The sequence below is a fragment of the Palaemon carinicauda genome, chromosome 5 (genome assembly GCF_036898095.1).
Source record: "Palaemon carinicauda isolate YSFRI2023 chromosome 5, ASM3689809v2, whole genome shotgun sequence".
In the NCBI taxonomy this organism is placed as follows: domain Eukaryota; kingdom Metazoa; phylum Arthropoda; class Malacostraca; order Decapoda; family Palaemonidae; genus Palaemon; species Palaemon carinicauda.
In genome coordinates, this window is record NC_090729.1 from 103597653 (window position 1) to 103617983 (window position 20331).

A 20331-nucleotide genomic window follows, 5' to 3' on the forward strand; every position below is an offset into this window, starting at 1 on the left:
GGCGGCAATGGCTGGCAGAAAACGGTGATGATAGTTGATCATGCCCAAGAATTCCTGCAGAGCTTTGACGGTCGAGGGCGCGGGGAAGCTCTGAACGGCTGCTACCTTCTCAGGGAGGGGATGGACTCCTTGAGGAGTGATACGGTGCCCTAAGAACGACACTTCGTTGGCGCCAAAGGTACACTTGTCGTACCGGACTACAAGGCCGTTTTGTTGCAGGCGGTCGAGCACGATGCGCAGGTGACGGAGGTGTTCCTCTTTTGAGGAGGAGAACACAAGTATGTCGTCCACATAACATACACAGAAAGGGAGGTCCCCTAAGATGCCATCCATGAGACGTTGAAACGTTGCCCCAGCATTACGAAGGCCAAAACAGGAGTAATTGAAGGTGTATGTACCAAACGGAGTGGTGATGGCGGTCTTGGGGATGTCTTCTGGGTTCATAGGCACCTGATAATACCCCTTCAGGAGGTCGAGCGTAGAGAAAACCTTCGCTTTGTGCAGGTAGGAGGTCATGTCGGCAATGTTTGGGAGGGGGTAGTGATCCGGTTCTGTTTGCATGTTCAGGCGCCTGTAATCCCCGCACGGACGGAGGGAGCCGTCTTTCTTCAGAACGATGTGTAAGGGTGACGACCATGGGCTGGAGGCCTTTTGGCAAAGGCCCATTTCCTCCATTTCGGCGAACGTCTGTTTGGCGGCTGCCAATCGTTCCGGTGCCAGACGTCTGAATTTTGCAAAGACTGGGGGTCCCGTCGTCTTGATATGGTGATAAATACCGTGCTTGGCAGGAACCGTGGCGTTTGGCGAAGTTCTGGACGGAAAACTTCCGGGTACGGCGTGAGGAGGTAGGCGTAGGCATCCGTGGGTGCGCTGATGTGGAGAGCGAGGTTAGAGGGGGCGGGTTGAAGAGGTGTCGACAAGTACGAGTCTGCGTTGACCAATCGTCGGAATGAGAGAGGAAATCCGCACCGAGGATTGGCATTGTGACGTCAGCAACGAGAAACTTCCAATTGAATTTACCGTTTCCGAATGATAATGTGAGGGTCTCGTAACAACCGTAGGTGGGTATCGCAGATCCGTTGGCAGCTACTAAGCGGACGTCGGCAGATGTAGACAGACTACGTCGTCCCTTGAAGAGTTTCCTTGGCAAAAGAGAACGACAAGCACCCATGTCTACCAAAAATCGCACGCCCGTTCCTGCATCCTGTAAAAAGAAAAGATTAGAAACACGGGAGGCCACCACCACGAGTGATGGCCCACTTACACGTTTTTTGGCCACTGACAATCCTTGGCACATTTCTTCGCGGTTGCCCCGAATCTGAAGTGGTAGTAGCAAAACTGCGGCGGATGGGAGGTAGTAAGTGGCTGTAGAAGTCGTTCGTTGGGGTGTGAGCGATTGGTGGGTGGTGGGCGGCTTTGTAGCTGCTTCGGCACGTCACGGGGTAGGCGTGTATGTCCTACGGCATTCATGTCAGCTTCGGTTGACGTTGAATAGGCATCCTCTTCGTCAGGGGTGGAGGCGTTGATGGAGGTCTTGAAGTGGCTGTCCATAAGGGCGTCGGGTTTGGTCATCAAGTCCTTTATGGGTAAACTATCGACATCGGGTATGGCAGCGCGTACAGGTTCGAGTAAACGGCGTATCCAAAGGGCATGAAGTAGGTTCACCTCACGAGGAGAGCCGTCTGTGGCAGATTGAAGGCAAGCGATACTGGTCATTTCCCTGAGGGCAAGTGAAGCCCTTTGGTCCCCCAACGGTTGTTGCGAGAGCTGAAAAAGCTTTGCTATACGGGCGGCTGGCGACGGCGAGTACTGCTGCAGAAGGTATGTTTTGAGGGCGTCATACGCTATTGGGGTGTCTCCTTGTTCACAAAGCCAGTCGGATATTTCTGGGAAGGTGTCCTCGGGTATCGCCGCGAGAACATAATCCGCTTTGGTGGTTGAGCGAGTCACGCCCCTAATGCGAAACTGGACTTCTGCGCGCTGAAACCAAGCAAACGCCTCTCCGCTGGCAAACGATGAAAGTTTAAATGGAGCGGCCGCAGCACCAACTGCCGTAGAGTCCGCCATAGTACCAACGATGGAGGGGCGAGGGGGTGGGGGTGGAGGGCGGTGGGAGCGAGTCGACTTCCGGGGTCACCAATGTGACGGGCCGAGAGAGGGTTGTGAACTCAAAGGCAGGATGCAATCAACTGAGTACTTTATTAAGGAACACTCTCCTTTATATACAAAACCTCAAGGCAACAGGAAAATACATGTTCGAGAAAGTGACAAAGTTACAGAGGAAAACCGGAGACATGATTATTCAGGTTCGTTTTAGTGCGAGAGAAGAGCGCAGATACAGGCATAATATATACAAAATAATTTATGTACGATCGTGTGACACACGGTTGGTACAATATATATATATATATATATATATATATATATATATATATATATATATATATTCTTATGAAGCTGGTTTAACGTAGAGTACATAATTTATTCACGTATCTTATTTATTTATTGCATTTGTTTATTCAGGAGGTGAATAGCCAGCTCGTAAGGTGAGTTCCTCTCATGTAGATATAAGGTTTGTATGTAAATTACGTTAATTTCATTGTATTTTTCATTCAAGTCAGTATATGTAAATTTATGTTACTTTTAAGAATTAACTTTTTATTCCACATATTTTGTTACGAAGCCTTACGCAAGCTGTTTAAGAGTGTTATATGACCCTACGAGGTATGAATGAGAGCTTATGCAATTTTTTTTTTAATTTTTATGAGGTATTGCGTCATGTTTGTGAAAAAATATGCAATTCTTATATTTGCCCCGTGTTTTAGAAGGTTCTCGAAAACCACAGTGTTAGATTTTATTATTCTTATATTTCTGAGAACGGTAGATGGGTGGAACAGCTGAGAGAGAGAGAGTTACCTGAAATTGAGGTTCGTCCCCCTGAATTTTCATCCAGTCGATAACTTTGCGTTGCTAGGAGCCGGCCCCCAAGCCACGAGAATAATCTATTTAGAGTAATCTAGAAATTACTAAGTTCATGAATATGCACCCCCAGGGTTGCATAGCAGGAGAAGAGAATAGCTTGTCCTGTGAACGAAGCAAATTTACCCCTCTCCCTCTATAGTGCCTCAAATGAGTCCTCTCCAAAATTATTAATTTTAATTACAACATACAGTATATCGTGTGTAGTGTGTTTAAACGTTACGGAAGACGTTAAGGGTGATTCATTGTGTTGTGGTGGGGACTAGTAATGTGTAAATCTTTGTAACTGGCCCAGGGAGATTTATGTACAAACATGAAGTATATTTGTATCATAATCACGTTAACTATTTTCATTATACTATTGTGTAAAATTTAATTTCAAGTGAAATAAGTGATTGTATAATTTTCATAAGTATTAATTTCTTTTTCCTTAGTCTAAGTTTTGCTCAGACTTAATATTTCAAGTGATTTATTTTTCTTCTTTTTTTAAATTCTTTCTAAGTGTTGTAATTTTTATAGATTATATTTATTTTTGCAAAGAGTGTATTATTTCAATCAACGGTGTTTATTTCAGTACACGCTTGTACCCATGTTAAAGAATAGAAGTGAGAAGTTGTTTGAATAATTCTTAATAATAATTACCCAATTTTGTTTTGAGTGTACTTAAGAGACCTTTGGATATTCAGTGTTTTATATATTGCTGTCTGGGAGTTATATAACTATCTCAGAACTCGGATATTAATATTTTCAAGTGTAACAGATTAAAGTTAAAACAAACAGGTGAGTTAGGAACTCGAGAGCTTGTATAGCTTCCCATCCATAATATATATAATATTATATTTAGGTTCCCAGACCACGGGACTATAATATATATATATATATATATATATATATATATGTATATATATATATATATATATATATTAGCATGTACTAAATAGATTAAGGTTTACAGTAAGTAAATTGTTAAATAGACATTGGTGCGTTGTCTCGAGGATTTCTAAGATAATTTTGGTTCTGTAATATTCTACCACACACAGACACAGACACACACATATATATATATATATATATATATATAAAGATATATATATATATATATATATATATATATATATATATATATATATATATGTGTGTGTGTGTGTGTGTATATAAATATATAATTATTGATAGCCAAGCTACTACCTTGGTTGAAAAAGCCAAAGGGCTGGAACAGGAAAAATAGCTCAGTGAGGAATGGAAATAAGAGACTACCAAATAAACTATACCTAAGTAATGGATAAATTATAAAATATTTTAAGGTCCGTAAGAAAGTTAAAATAGATATGTCATATACAAACTATAAAACGTTCGATGCAAACTTGAACATCTTCACGGATTCAACTGCGAGATTAGGAAAAACTTATTCACAATCTGGTCACAGCTGAAATAAAACTGCTGGAATACTGTGTGGTGTTGACCCTTATGATGGAGATTGATTGACTGTTATCTCAGATGATACTGATGTGTTTGTTCTGCTTGTCTACTGAGTGTTCTAAAACAAGATTCAGGCCACAGTGTAAATGAAACAGCGGGATGAAGCTGTTTGGGGCATCAATACCACCTGTGCACAACTAGCTCCCAAGTTCTTTCAGATTCTGGAAAAGCACTGTCTTAATGGTTCAGATACTATCTCATACCTGTATGACAAGGGGAAATTATCGACCCTGAAAACCCTGAAAGCTGCAACTTCCGAGGCCTGTACTTGGTCATGGAAGAGCTTGATGCCACCTATGTACAGCTTGCTTTATATGGTGTACAGCAAGGGACAGCAGTGAGTGTGGCAAAGTACCATGTGTACACAAAGAAGTTTGGCAAGTGGCTCAAGATCATGCCGTTACCACCAACAGAGCACAATCTGTTCCTGCACATCTCAGGTGCTCATCTGCAGACCATGTTTGCAAAATCTGCTGACCGGCATGCTCCACCTGAACTTGATTCACGAAGTATGGGTGGAAAATCAAAGATAGCATCCCAAGACCAGCCACCTCCAATCAGCCCACAGGACCCCAAGAATGTATGGATGAAGTGTGGTGCAGCTGTAAGGCTGTGGTGAAGGCCTGCGACACTGAACGTTGCAGTTGCCACGTTGGAAAAATATTATGCACTGTCTGCTATTCTTGTAAATATAGCCCATTTGAGACATGGGAGGAAGGCAAAAATGAAATGGAAGAGGAAGGAGAAGAATATGTGGAAACTGAAAAAGCTCTGATGATGAATGGGCGCAATCCCTGTGAATAAATAAGTTTCAGCACCATAATTCTTGTTATTTAACTAAAAATTAGTTTGAACTTGATTACTTATCCTGAATTTTCTCCCGAATCACAAAATGTACCACTAAAATTGATTCCTCAGAGAAAAATTTTTAACCCCCTCAATATTCTAAAAATAGCATTAAACATGAATTTTGACCAAGAATTTGACCTCGAATCACACAACCGACCCCATAAATTGATTTATCACCTCAGATTTGTAAAGGAAATAGGATAACACACTTTATTGTAAGTTAATTGGATGAAAAGGTATTTTCCATCTCCTCTAGCGGCGCCCATCTTGGATTTATATAAATTAGCGGGGTCTCGGCAACCAAGCCAGAATTTCTTTACAGACCCAAGTAAGAAACCATAAAAACAACAATACACTTCCAACAATAACAAGGTTTAGTACAGGACACATACGGGTGGCAAACGGACTATAGGCCCATCCAACGAAGATAACCGATATTCATATAGATCTCGACGCTATAAGACTCAAATTTCGGATATACATTATTTCCTCCATTGAAAGTAACAGAGCTGAGTGTGCATGTTTCGTAACTGGAACAATAATATTTTTAGTTCTTGAAAAGAAATTTAGTGTTTGCTTTATTGCACTTTCTCTTATAAACATACAAGTAAAATGTCTTAAGATGATAATTGTCAGTTTGTGATAACTGGAATACACAGATTAAATGGAAATTGTGATCTTACCTGTACCAAATATTGCCCGCTCTTGTAGTATCAACGTCGGAGTAAAAAGGTGCTATTATCGGGTACTCTAATGGGAACTGCACGTTAAAGAAGTTTGGAATCTCAGTCAAGAAGGAAACAAAACCATTGATGTTAACCTGAAAAAAAACAAAAAATTAAAAAATTAACGTAAAATAGGGGAAACGATCATTTTTTAAAATACTAATTTCACAAGAAAATTAAAGTTAATTATTGCAAAAAAAAAAGAAAAAAAATCTTAGGGGCACTCACTAGAGGATTTTCAGCCCTATTGGTGATATACACAGTACAGTAGCCTATTCTGATTTTGTGAATTATACACAAAAACCCTATGTGCTAATTCATTGCAGTATTTCTTGCAGTTTGTGTTAGTACTTTTCACAATGTGGTGTTTTGTTCTGAAATACCTTCTGTCAAAAGAAACGGGAAGGGGCTGTAATATTAGGTTTTTCTAGATTTCTTAATTCCCATTAAAAAGTAGAATTTTGGATTTACCGTGTGTAATTGCAACGTTATGACTACATTTTGTGCACACACAAATAGGAGACTAGTCATATGAATCATTACTGCAAGATTATTGACAAATATTCTAAATTTTGTAGCATGAATAATTTTGTGATTACATTAAATTTGTACTGTGAATGACAATGAATTACCAGAGGTCACTAATGGGTTTTTTTTTTTTTTTTGTAAGAAAGAGGTTTTCAATTACTCAGGGGTTTGTTGGTATTGTATGATTAATTTGATATTATAAAATGAAGTCACTAGGACTTTGGTTATTGACCCTGCAAATATTTTATATACTATAATCTTTTTGTTAAAAAAAATATATATACATATATATATATATATGTATTTATATACATATATATATATGTGTGTATATATATATATATATATATATATATATATATATATATATATATATATATATATATATATATATATATAGCAAATGTTTTATATACTATAATCTTTTTGTTAAAAAAAATATATATACATATATATATATGTATTTATATACATATATATATATGTATATATATATATATATATATATATATATATATATATATATATATATATACTTTGTATTCCACTGTGCATCCATGTGGATTCGATTTTCAAGTTCCAACGATACTGTTGCTACCAACCAGCCTATTCCATGAGATTTTCAAACGCCTTTCATTTTCCTTTAGAGAAATCAGTGAATCTGATCATCCACAACACTGCTATTATGTATTTCGTTTTCTAGACATTCTTTCAGCGAAAGAAAATTCGTGTTATTCACAGTATAAAGGATAACCATAGTTCATATGAAAGAAAGCGTATAAAGTTTGAGTCATAAGTTCCAGTGTTGGTGCCCGGGATTCACTTCACTGCCGAGGATCTGGGAGCTGAAGTAAAGTAAACTTTCTGTCAAAATGTGAATGCATATTGAGGCTAAATGATGTTGCTATTGTGGCACGGAACCCCTCAAGAAGGGGTTTCGCTAACCCCTGAAACACCATGACTGGGATATACGTACATTTGCACTTGCATGAAATATGGTGTAGTTAAGAGCCAAAAACGGAGCCGGCAAACTTAGGTTATGCGAGTAAAAATAAAAGGAAAAAAAAAAAGAAAAAAAAAGGAAAAGGCGGTGTAGCGAGAGAGCCAAAACTTCAGACTTTTTCCAACTTGACACAATTGTTTTACGATTACTGCTATTCACTACATAATAAAAACATGAAGAGCGCAAAGGATGATATGAGAGGGAGAGAATAGATAGATATCTTTAGAAACTCATTGCCTAATCAATAGAGAGAGAGAGAGAGAGAGAGAGAGAGAGAGAGAGAGAGAGAGAGAGAGAGAGAGAGAGTCTTCTGAATGGTTTCACCCCCGTACAATGAGGAATATCTTACTGAGGCCCTCCCATTTGTTATCAATATTATTATTATTATTATTATTATTATTATTATTATTATTATTATTATTATTATTAGCTAAGCCACATCCCTAGTCGGAAAATCAGGAAGCTATAAGCCCATGGCCTCCAACAGGGAAAATACTCCAGTGGGGAAAGGAAACAATAAGATTAACAAACTACAAGAGAAGAAATTAACAACTAAAGTAAGATATCTTATGAACAGTAAAAATATTAAAATAAATCTTCCTTATATGAAATATAAAATCTTAAAAAAAACAAGAGGAACAGAAATAATATAGAATAGTGTGCCTGAGTGTATCCTCAAGCAAGAGAACTCTAACCCAAGACAGTGCAAGACCATGGTACAGAGGCTATGGCACTACCCATGACTAGTGAACAATGATGAGATTTTGGCGCTTCCTTCTCCCAGAAGAGCTGCTTAGCCTACCACAGCTAAAGAGTCTTTTCTAATCCTACCAAGAGGAAAGTAATCACTGAACAATTACAGTGAAGTAGTTAACCCCTTGAGCCAAGAAGAATTGTTTGGTAATGCAAGCCTGGTGAGCGACAACAGGCACATAAGTCAGTTTTTCTTCTCTTCTTATCTCTTTCTCTCTTAACCCTAGCTGCGACCCGCAACGGTCAGTTACCAACTAGTATGCATTTCTGGCAAAAATAGTGTGTTTTTCTTTAATACCTCCCATACTTATTACTTGATCAGATTGGTACTTTAACAAAGCACTTTATAGACCTCCCCCTAATTTTTTCTGCTTTAATGCATTGGCAAATCTTGTTAATTAAGGTGTTTACTCTTGTCCGAATAAAGTCCAAGCCAAGTGAATCGAGTAAGTAGGTAAAGCAATTCGAATATCTACACTCCCCTATCCCTCCCCTCTCCTTCCCTCCCTCTGTCTGGACCCTCGTCCCATCCTGCTAGTAACGCCCTTTCCTAGTCTCTCTGGCGTCGCTTACTCGACCTTTTTGTAACCTGTTATATTGTTTAATAAGTGATAGAATTGATATGTTGGATTTTTATTATAATTATTATTATCATTTCATGATATTGTTGTATTTCGTCATGGTGTATAAGGAGTTTATTGCCTTTAACCTATTTATCCAACGTGATGAACCTGCCCTGAGAGCTTCTTTTAACTGGGTAAAAATAATGAAACATGAGTTTTCCAAAATCAGGATTGATGGGCTATACCTCTTTGAAAGGTATAGTAAATGTAATCAAGTGTTATATAAATTGACCAAAAATTTTACGGTGTATTAGCTTACTTTACCATTAACGATCATAATTTGGGTATCTGCTATGGTTTATGACAAAGCAGTTTGTTGTCTCAGTGTTTGTTTTACCAAGGAGGTTTCCCCCATCATATTCATGACTGGCGTGTTAATTTGCCCCCGAAAATGCAGAAATGCATTGGCATTGCGTCTCCATTCCATATGCAAAATGGAACAAGGTAACAATAAACTAAGGATTAGTTTTAAGGGGGCCGGCTGGCTAATGCCGTTTTCTAAGGACAAGACTTTGACATTCATACCACTTAATAAGGTGACCTAGGATATCTCCAAACTGCATAGGATTTTAACTTCTGACCTTCGGTTTTGCAGCGCCATGGCAATTTATCCTCCCTTGATATTTGATATTAAGATCTTGGATCACTACCCTATATAGACCTGATGTGGACCTCCAAGCAAAAAGCCATTTTTTAATAGTTATGAATTATTTCATTATGGTAAAAAATAAACCCCATAAATCAGGGAGAAAAATCAAGAAAAAGATATAAAACAAAAATTGGAAAAACGTGCTCTATTTTATTGTTTTATAATTTCTTTCTAAGTTATATACCAATTTCAACGCTATATCTTTAAAGCTAAGGGAGAAGATGGAATTTGAAGGTCATTGGGTATAGTTTTGAGATACAGGCATTGTTTTCACAAAGATAATATTAATAAATCATGATTATTATGCATTTAATGTTCTTTTTTGGATATCAATAAACCAACACAATGTTATTTATCATAATCTAATCTTAAATGAAGATCCTTTTGCTCAATATCTTGCTTCTGTCAGGCAAGGCAGCCGCTCCTTCATCCACACCACTCCTTCTCTCCGTCACTAACTCCGCTATTATCGCCGATATTTCCACTTCTGAACTCTTATTAGAGAAAATTTTCTTCTTCCTTATGTTAGCAAGATGTTGAAATTGTCTTTTCCTCTTTGACATGATGAAATTTTTGCTGAAACCAAGAAAACCTGACATAAAAGCAAGTGAATGTTAGAGATCAAACTCAAACGTGTACTCTCGCTGAGGTTTGAGCTAGCACTGAAGGTCAAAGCCTCAAAGGGTAATAGGGTATAATACTTCATCTTGTGACTCATGGATTCTATGCTGATGCCATTGCTCACATTTTTTTTATTAAAATGTAATGATTATAAAAATTTACAATAACAGAAGAAATACTGCATTTTCTAGTAGGGATCAATGTTTTTGCCTTATTAAGTTACTTTTACTAATTACCCTGTAACTATGAAAGTAAGAGGAATTTTGACCAAATATTTCGTATACGCATTCTCCATTGCCATACAAAGCTCAGTGAATATATTTAGGATTTTGTGTTTTTTGTCATATACTTCCATATATTGGCATACCGGCTGGGCCCTTTAACAGGTAGGAGAAACTTCAGGTTTGCTGGACACACACAATAACACAATGTGGCATAAGAAACACAAGCATATTACTGAATAAGTAAATCTTACTATTTACCCTATAATTCACTCCCTATATATATATATATATATATATATATATATATATATATATACATATATATATATATATATGGGTGTGTGTGTATGTGCATGCATGTGTGTGTGTAATTGTGCATATCAATCCAACAAACTATGTAGTTTGTAGATTTGTTATCATAATTTTAACTACTATGATTATTTGTCTCAGTATAATTCAGTTTGTACTCTACAACTATTGTTTATTCCACACAGGCTTTTCAATGAGATAAAGTCCATCAATACTGCCTTTGGAAACCACGTGAATCATTATTTTTACACAGTCAAAAGAAACCCTCAGGGCAGGTTCATCCAGCTGGATAAAAAAGGCTAAAGGCTATAAACTCCTTATACACTATGACGAAATACAACAATATCATGAAATGTTAATGATAATTATAACAAAAATCCAACATATCAATTCTATCTGTTATTACCAAATATAACAGTTTACAGAAAAGGTAGAGTAAGCGACGCCTGAGAGACTAAGAAAGGGGTTTACTAGAGGGATAGGAGGAGGGTCTAGACAGAGGGAGGGAAGGAGAGGGGAGGGATAGGGGAGTGCAGATATTTGAATTTCTTTACCTACTTACCCGATCCACTTGGCTTGAGCTTTATTAGGACAAGAGTAAACGCCTTAATTAACGAGATTTGCCAATGCATTAAAGTATCAAAAATTAGGGGGAGGTCTATAGATTGATGTGTCAAGGTACCATTCTGATCAAGTAATTAGTAACGGAGGTATTAAAGAAGACCACACTATTTTTTGCCAGAAATACATAGTAGGTGCCTAATTTGCTGTTTACGTCAACAGAGGTTGTCTCAATTTGGAGGAATCCGTTCATACTTGACGTCCAAAACTCAAGAACGATACCTCAGCCAAGGAAGCTAGGCTCACTACCGAGATCGCTGGCTGAATAAAGAGAGAGAGAGAGAGAGAGAGAGAGAGAGAGAGAGATAGAGATAGTCGATCTCTTCAAATATACTTTCTGTTGTACGCCTTTCTTTCACTTTTCTTGGAGCTGCAACTTATATCTCAAGATATAAAGCAAATATTTAATAGAATTCTTACATTCTTATTATAACGTTAGCTTGACCTTATACCTAGGGAAAACCTTGAAAATTTTGGCTACATAAAGTCTATTACTGATTACCTTTTTCAAGCAATTTCATACGTTACGTGAAACTCATGTAGGGTTTGAGACTTGTACTATAATGAAATTTAGCTATTCTTCTAAGCTAACTAAAAATTTTATAAATGTATGTGAGACAATCCTTAGCATAACTTGCATTTCTGTTGTACCTATCAATTGACTTATCTCTTCCATTTAGAAAATTCTCAGCACTAAAGGACATATTTTTTTTTCTTATTTATTTGGTCTTATCTTCAAGTGCAATATTTACTGTCTATTGCACTGTAAATTTATCTCTCTCTCTCTCTCTCTCTCTCTCTCTCTCTCTCTCTCTCTCTCTCTCTCTCTCTCTCTCTCTCTCGTATTATATTTCTGTGGTCATTCAAATCAAATGTATGGAATACCTGCAGTTACTTCATCACAATTTTACTATCTACAATGACATTTCAATTAACGAGAGTCCATCCACAGAAAGGACAAGAGCCTATATTTATCGATATTTAAAGCGAAATATGTATAATGTACTTCATAGCAGAATGCAAATTTTATGTGCATCAAGATTTTCATATCATGCAAATGAAATAAGAGATAACCAGTAAATTACGGAATATCATCCAGTTTTCGACCTTAGAGGTATCCAGGCTATAAGGAAGCTTGGTTTTATCAAAAATAGTTAAACTTATCTTTGTATTTTTGCTTTAGAATTACTAAAATCTGTTCTGAATAGCAATTCCATATATGATTTTGTCAGACTCCCCCAAAAATCGGAAGTTTCCAAGACTTGTCAGGTGTTGTTTTGATGACCTGTTCCTTGCTAGTTTTATTACCAAAACTTAGCACCATCTTCCAACAGTGACTTATCTCTGCAGCAGGATCATCTTCCCTTTCCCTTTCTAAAAATACTTCAGATTTGTATCCCTTAGTATTCTTAGCTTTAACTGAGCCTTTCAGGCATTTTCTCTAAAATCTGTCATTTGCTTTCTGTTTTTACCAAAACATTAAATGTGCAATTTATTCATTAACAAATAATGTACCCGCACCACCTATTTGATGGTTAAATGGTTATCATTTGCGATCTTCCATTTTATTTACAGATTTTTAACTTTATACTTAAATGAATAAGGGAAGACTGCATTCATTTGGTATCTTGTTTCATTCGGTGATAGAAGTTACAATTCAGGTTTTTCTGGTGCAGGTATTTCATATTGGACCTTTGATAATGCACAACCATTATTTGTTTATTAATTTCATGTTATTGGAAGGGGAAAAAAGGTAAGGTAAAGGTGTCTGGTTTTAGTTCCAGTTTCATCAAAATAGATGCTCACCAAAACGTCAGCCGGGCAACACTGTGGTGGTCGGGCTAGGATTGATGTGTAGCCATGCGACTGCTAGGCGAACACGTTACAGCTCTACTAGCCAGGATCTTGTTGAGGCATTCTGACATCTAGTAATTTGCGTTTGTGGTCTTTCTATGCTAGTCTAAACCAGCGAATCTTCTTAGCACGTAAACCCATTGTCTTTTCTTCCTTCCCCCGCTTCATTTTGCAATCTCTAGGGACCCAGTCTGTTATTCTTAATGCCTGTCTATTATCTGTCATTCTCATATGTGCTGTCCATGTTCATTTCTTTTTCTTTTATGTTTGTTAAAATATCTTTTACTTTAGTTTGCTTTTGTATCCATGTTGCTCTTTTGCTGTCTCTTAGTGTTATACCCATCATTATTCTTTCCATAGCTCCTTGAGTTGTAAGTAGCTTATGTTCTAAGGCTTTAGTAAGGCTCCAAGTTTCTGATGCATAAGTTAATATTGATAGGACCATCTCATTAAATACGTTTCTTTTTAGAGAAAGTGACATTTTACTTTTCATAATCTATATTTTACCAAATAATTTCCATTCCATTCTTATCCTTCTTTTGATTTCGGACTTATGTCCTGGGGAAACACTTTTTGCCTGTTCTAAGAACGTATATTCATTAAAAAAACTCTTAAGGTTCGTCCATAACACTAATTTGTTGTCTCTACATTTTCATTGAACATTATCCTTTTTGTACTCATATTCATTTTCAGTCCGACATTTCTGCTTTCTCTATTCAAATCTTCTATAACCTTTTGCAATTTCTCCCATGATTCACTAAATACAACTATGACATCTGCAAAGCTTAGTAATTGGTAAGTTGGCCAGGGCACCACCCACCTGTTGAGATACTACAGCTAGAGAATTATTGGGTCGTTTGACTTGCCAGACAGTACTACATCGGATCCCTTTCTTAGTTCCGGCTCATTTTTCCTTTGCCTACCCATACACAGAATAGTCTGGCTAATTCTTTCGACATTGTCCTGTGTCCTCATACACATGACAACACTGAGATTATCAAACAATTATTCTTCACTCAATAGGTTAACTACTGTACTGTAATTGTTCAGTGGCTTCTTTCCTTTTGCTAAGGGTAGAAGAGGCTCTTTAGCCAAGTAAGCAGCTCTTCTAGGAGAAGGACACCGCAAAATAAAACCATTGTTCTGTAGTCTTGGATAGTGTCAAAACCTCTATACCGTGGCCTTCTCTTGCTTGAGGGTACACTCGGGCAAACTATTCTATCTTATTTCTCTTGCTCTTGTTTTATTTTTGAAGTTTTTGTAGTTTATATGTGAAAGATATATATCAATGTTACTGCTCTTAAAATATTTTATTTTGATTGTTCATTACTTCTTTTGCAGTTTATTTCCTTATTTCCTTTCCTCACTGAGCTATTTTTCCCTGCTAGAGCACTTGAGTATAATTATAGTGACCTGCTTTTCCAACTGGGATTGTAGCTTGCTAGTAATAATAATAATAATAATAATAATAATAATAATAATAATAATAATAATAATAATAATAAATTAAGTTATTAAGCTACTCCCCATTATCATTAATTCCTACATTTTCCCAGTTTAAATTCTTGAAAACTTTGAGGCACGCTGGACATAATTTAGGAGAGATGTGGTCTCTGTCTAACTCCTTTCTCAATCGGAATTTTCTCACTATCTTTGTGTGGTTTTAGGATTGCTGTACCTCCTGTACAGCAATCTGCAAGTCTTTTAACATAAGATTCATCTATTCCTTGTCTTTGAAGGGCTTTCCTTACTGCTGAAGTTTTGACATAATCAAAAAATTTTCATAGTCTGTAAACGCTGTCACAGTATAGAGGTATTAAGGTAAAAATTTTAATAGGGGTTTAGACAAATTCTAAATAGCCGTTTTAACTGGATTACCATTGTCGCAGGAAGTAGGGCGGCGGTTGCCGACCTGTGACCTCATCTCCACGTTCCTGGGTAGTGGGGAAATCAGATTAAACCTATTTCCTATCATTGTTAAATATATGTTGACTCAAGCACACGTGTACTGAATCTGTTTCCATGTCAACAGGTACACCGGGGACGTAAAGGAGGCGAGAACCGTCTAGATGTGGTTGCATCACCTGCCCCCGCTACACAGAGACATGACAAGCCCTCATACCAACACCCTCCCCCCAGCAATGTGCGTGCAATAAGAACGGGTGGGAAATCAAGAGTAGTTAGTTCAGGTCAAGCTCAAATTATGAGTGGGCAATCCATAGTTGGCCCACCCACCATGGTAGCCTTATCTCAGCCATGGCTGGCGTTGATACGCAACTAAACGCCCAATATCTACTAATTTGTAATTTATTTCAACTGTTTCCCTTCTAAGTCCATTTTCCCAGAGTGTGTCTGTATCTATTAAGTGATTCATTGTTATCTACAATTATGATCATTTTACAGTATACTGTTCCAGTAATTCAGACGTACGTGAGAGACTTATATTTCCTCTATTATGTAATTATATAGATTTAGAGTTCCATTGAATATGTCATTAAAGATTCATGCATTCACTTTCAAGAAGATTTCTGTTCATGTTTCTGTGAAAATTAATTTAGACAGTAAATCCTCTTCACAATGTATAAGTCGTCTAATTTCCCGCCTCCTATCACTTATTATTCAAGTGCCACAGCCTATACAAAGTGGTTTGCCATTCTCTGTTGATATTTTCATTAGCTGGTTAATTACATTGATTTGGTAAGTTGTTGAATACCCGCTTCTAAAACTTGCCTGCTCTCTTGGTTGACTAAAGTTTAGCTGTTTTACTAATCAGCCTAGCATGATTTATAAATATTTTATATATAACTGAAAGTAAACTTATAAGGCGATAATTTTCAGGTCTTTTATGTTTCCCTTATTGTGAATTAATATAATGATAGCTTTTCCAAGGTGTAGGTATAGATAGAGCATTCTTGCAGATATTTTGTGTAAAGTTCAGCCAGTTTTATAACAATGAAATCTCCATCTACCATTAATTCAATTATTAGAACATCTCCTGCTGCTTTAACTCCTTTCGTGGATTTTATTTCTTATATCAATATTGTACAGCATTAGTGATGATGGGAGACTTTTGGCTGACCGTTCACAGCAAACCATGGCGTTATACAAAATGTTTCACCATGTCAAGGGAAGTTATATATAATTCAGAAAGGGGATATATATATATATATATATATATATATATATATATATATATATATATATGTATATATTATATATACATATATATATGTATATGTATATATATATATATATATATATATATATATATATATATGTATGTATATATTATATATACATATATATGTATATGTATATATATATATATATATATATATATATATATATATATATATATATTCAAATAAGCCATATATTTTTTATACATTAATGTCTGGATTCTCTTAACGACCTCGGGATTAGAGCCCCAGGAGAAATCACACAAAGACAAGAGCTTGTGACCGGAAAATTTATCACTGATATATATATATATATATATATATATATATATATATATATACCCTTTCTGAATTATGTATAGCCTAGTGTGTGTGTATGTGTGTATGTGTGTGGAACTTTTGTGTTAAAAGAGATTCCGTATGTAAAATGCACCGGTATTCTAAATCCCACTGATTCATAGGTAGTTAATTGAAAAAGGTGAAAGCCAAAACATGATGGTTTCTGGTCATAAGATAATGTAAACCTTAAGAACTCAAACTGTCAATGTTCATTAGACTGGGGGATAATTTGAGCACACGAAATGCAATGCGAAAAATTATCGGCCTGAATGTTGGAAAATGTTCTTTTGAAATTTAGTCGCATATGATTAGTGTGTTTATCATTTTTGTTTAGTGAATTAGCTTCCAAAGACTTACTATTTACCGTTTCAAAAGGGTTAGATATTTTGTGTTGGAAACATTCTTTATAGTAACGTGTATGACAAAAATATTTGGTGATCCAGAATAAAGAACAGACAAATATTGAGAGAATTAATATTCTACTCTGTTTATCATTTATTACTTGCAATAGTAATGATAACTGAAATGGCATGACCGGGAAAGTTGTAAAATAAAAGAGCAGATTATTTTACTATTATCGGTACCAGCAGTAAACGTTTATAAACATTTTGCTGTAGATTACATGATGGAATCGGTTCCAGTACAGTAACTGAGCTGGACTGAACAAGGGACAAAGAGATTGAGATAGATCTACTAGGACCAGGGATTCTGATCAAAGGAATAAATACATTGACCCATGTAAGATGTTATCATGGTAAGAGTTAATCGAAGAAAGAAGATGAAATTATGAAAAAAAAAATCGCAAGTAATGGGAACGAATCTGTTAAAGGTTAATGGAACTAAGAAATCGCCCATCGTATGGTGGCTTAGCAGCTAGTATTCTTCAGTAACTGACTACTATGTCAGAAAACAGAGTCGACATCGTTTTTGACGTGTACACTATTCAGTCTATCAAGAAGAGTGAATGGACTAGAAGACGTCTTGGTGAGAAGAAGTGGGAATATGTTATAGCTGGGGCTGAGCAAAAGCGCCCAAAGAACATTGGTAACTGCTTTCAATTCAGATCATTCAAGTAGGAACTACCTAGGTTCCTGGCAGAAGAATGAGGGGCACATCACTGTGCAAGATTGATCAACTACATGTGTACCTATCTTACTTTGGGGCCTGGTTTCACTCCTGCGCCCAAGGACACATAATGGTGAGAGAAAGTCGTTGAAAAATTAAAAACAAACCACAAAGAAGTGTGCACACTAATATGTGTTCACATAAAACCTGTCTATGGACAATGGAACTGTTCAGATCATGCTGGTCCATCATTCCTGGAACATTCAAGCGAACGTATGGATGGATGTTGATGCAACAGTACAAAACGACAGAAGTTATATCATCATAACTGACATATGGAAGGCAATTGGAAAGAAGCTTTCCGATGCCATGCCTGCTTTCCACTCCTTTAAAAGATCGGATTTCACTTCAACCATTGTCAAAAAAGGCAAGGTATGCCCATTCAAGCAGCTGAAAAATGACACTGACACACAAACAGCATTTGCAGAAATGGCAAAGGAAAGCTGAGCAAGAAGACAACACAAGCTGTAATATCTGTGGTGCAAAGGCAAAAGGGGCAGCCTTATCCTTGGACGCACATCAGCACCAAATGTTTGAGAAACTCATTAGGTCAACGTCAAAGAGCAAAGAACCACTGAATGATTCCACCCTGTAAGGCAGAGATTTCTCAACATATCTGACGAGTGTCTTTTGTTGCAAGAATGTGGGCAGATGCAGAAATTAATGACATTCAGCAACATCCTACTGAAAATGATGACTAGGAACTCGAAGATAAGTTATAGAAAAATTCTTGGTTAAGTGGTCTCCAGCAACCAGATGCATTGATATTAGATGAAGAAGATATCGAAGATGAATCTCATGAGGGCTTCCAGCTGTCCTCTTCAGATGAAGAGGAGGATCTGCTATCATCAGACGAGTACGTTTGTACTGGATTTTGATACTTCGCGGTTGTTAAATTTCTTTTTGCAAAAATAAACTAGTCACAGAGAAAGAATTTTTCTAAAACCTTGGTACTCTAACTGTTAGATCAATTTCATTGAGTCCAATCATTACTCATTTTTATATACAGTATAAACACTTCTAAAAAGCTGCTGATTATTAAATATTATTGTTATTCAAGATTGAGAAAATAATCACAATAATGTCTATGTGATTTTAAAGGCGTACACTCCAAGTTGATTAGGTATAATATCAGGTGTTGTATGATCTATTAACCACAATTTCTGTTCTTAAGTTAGTGATTATGAATCATAACACCATTCTTAACAAAATCAATGTTGTTTTAAGCATGTACCTTCCATATTAAAGAAAAGGGTTATTAGGGGTCATTGGGTATCGTATGACCTTTGGCCTACTCTTAAGTGTCCTTCCCACCTTAATGTCTATTCTTAAGTTGGTGATTATATTGAGATGACCACTATCTGCAAATCCCCAGTGGTGTTGTGCTTGTACCTTTCATGTTAATTAAAACCATATGGAAATTCCAATCTGACCTTGCATATTTGGATGAAATGTAGTGTCCTTAATCATTTGGCATAGAAATGAAAATTGTACCTTTCATGTTGATTACATCCAATTTTGGAGGGTATTCGGGTGGTGCCTCCTATCACACCCACCACTTCCAGAACCTAATAATTTCTGTTCTGTTTAAAGTGTGGTTAGTACTACACCCCAAGCACGTCCGATCTTTTGCACCTTTATGTTAATTAAAATTGCCCCAACATTTTCTTTTTTCTTTTTTTGTAATTCATCCATAACTGGAGACAACTTAGAGTCTAATTGAACGTATTAGGATGAGCAGGACAACTGTACAACAACCAAATTGAACAAGGTAAAATTTTCTTACTGTTGGCTTCTTCGTGGAATGCTTGAAATTCCTATATGATCACAGTTGGCTTAGGTGTCTTCAGTGTCGTAATATCTTTAAAATCCAACTGCAATAAGTTTTATCTTATTCTCTGAAACCTGTCTATCACACTTGTTTGCAGAAATGATGATAAATTCAGATATTGAACTTTGAAGTAGGATTATTCAGATGTAGGTGATATGCTTAACAGATCGAACCCTCCTTGTATGATGCTTCCTTGAAACATATTTCACTGCGTATTTAATATGTGCAACATACAATCACAATATTAATTCTGTTAAACTATCTGCCAGGTCATCAAAAGTCTTGGCTTTAGGAGCTTCCCAATGTATTATATGTACGGTAGCTAAGTCATGAATACCCCTCTGATGGTCCAGCACTATGCTACAGTGGAGCTGCTTGAGAGTCTCAATGATGAGCTGGGTAATGATGGTAGGGTGATAATCCACCCTGGCAGGTTCCACCATACCACTACGGCCAGTTCTGAGAGACCAGACTAAGACTGGACCTCTATAAGCCTTCTCCTTTATTTCAGGTTTTTGCCCTTGCTCTATCTGAATTTTGTTGAAGACCAATATTAGAACATTGACTAGTTTTTGTATATGCTTCAAATTTAGACTCTATCACCCTCTGGCAGACCACATTGGGTGCAGACTTAGTCTGT

The 20331-nt window shown here is 36.7% G+C and overlaps 1 protein-coding gene across 12 annotated transcripts in view; it reads right to left on the minus strand.

Moving 5' to 3' along the window:
- LOC137641380 (nidogen-like) overlaps positions 1-20331 on the minus strand; it is a 349006-nt gene that overhangs the window by 286304 nt on the left and 42371 nt on the right. For all 12 annotated transcript variants that reach the window (XM_068373890.1, XM_068373891.1, XM_068373893.1 and 9 more), the window contains exon 3: positions 5991-6127. In XM_068373890.1, coding sequence (XP_068229991.1) covers positions 5991-6127 — 137 coding nt within the window. The remainder of the gene's footprint in view (positions 1-5990; positions 6128-20331) is intronic.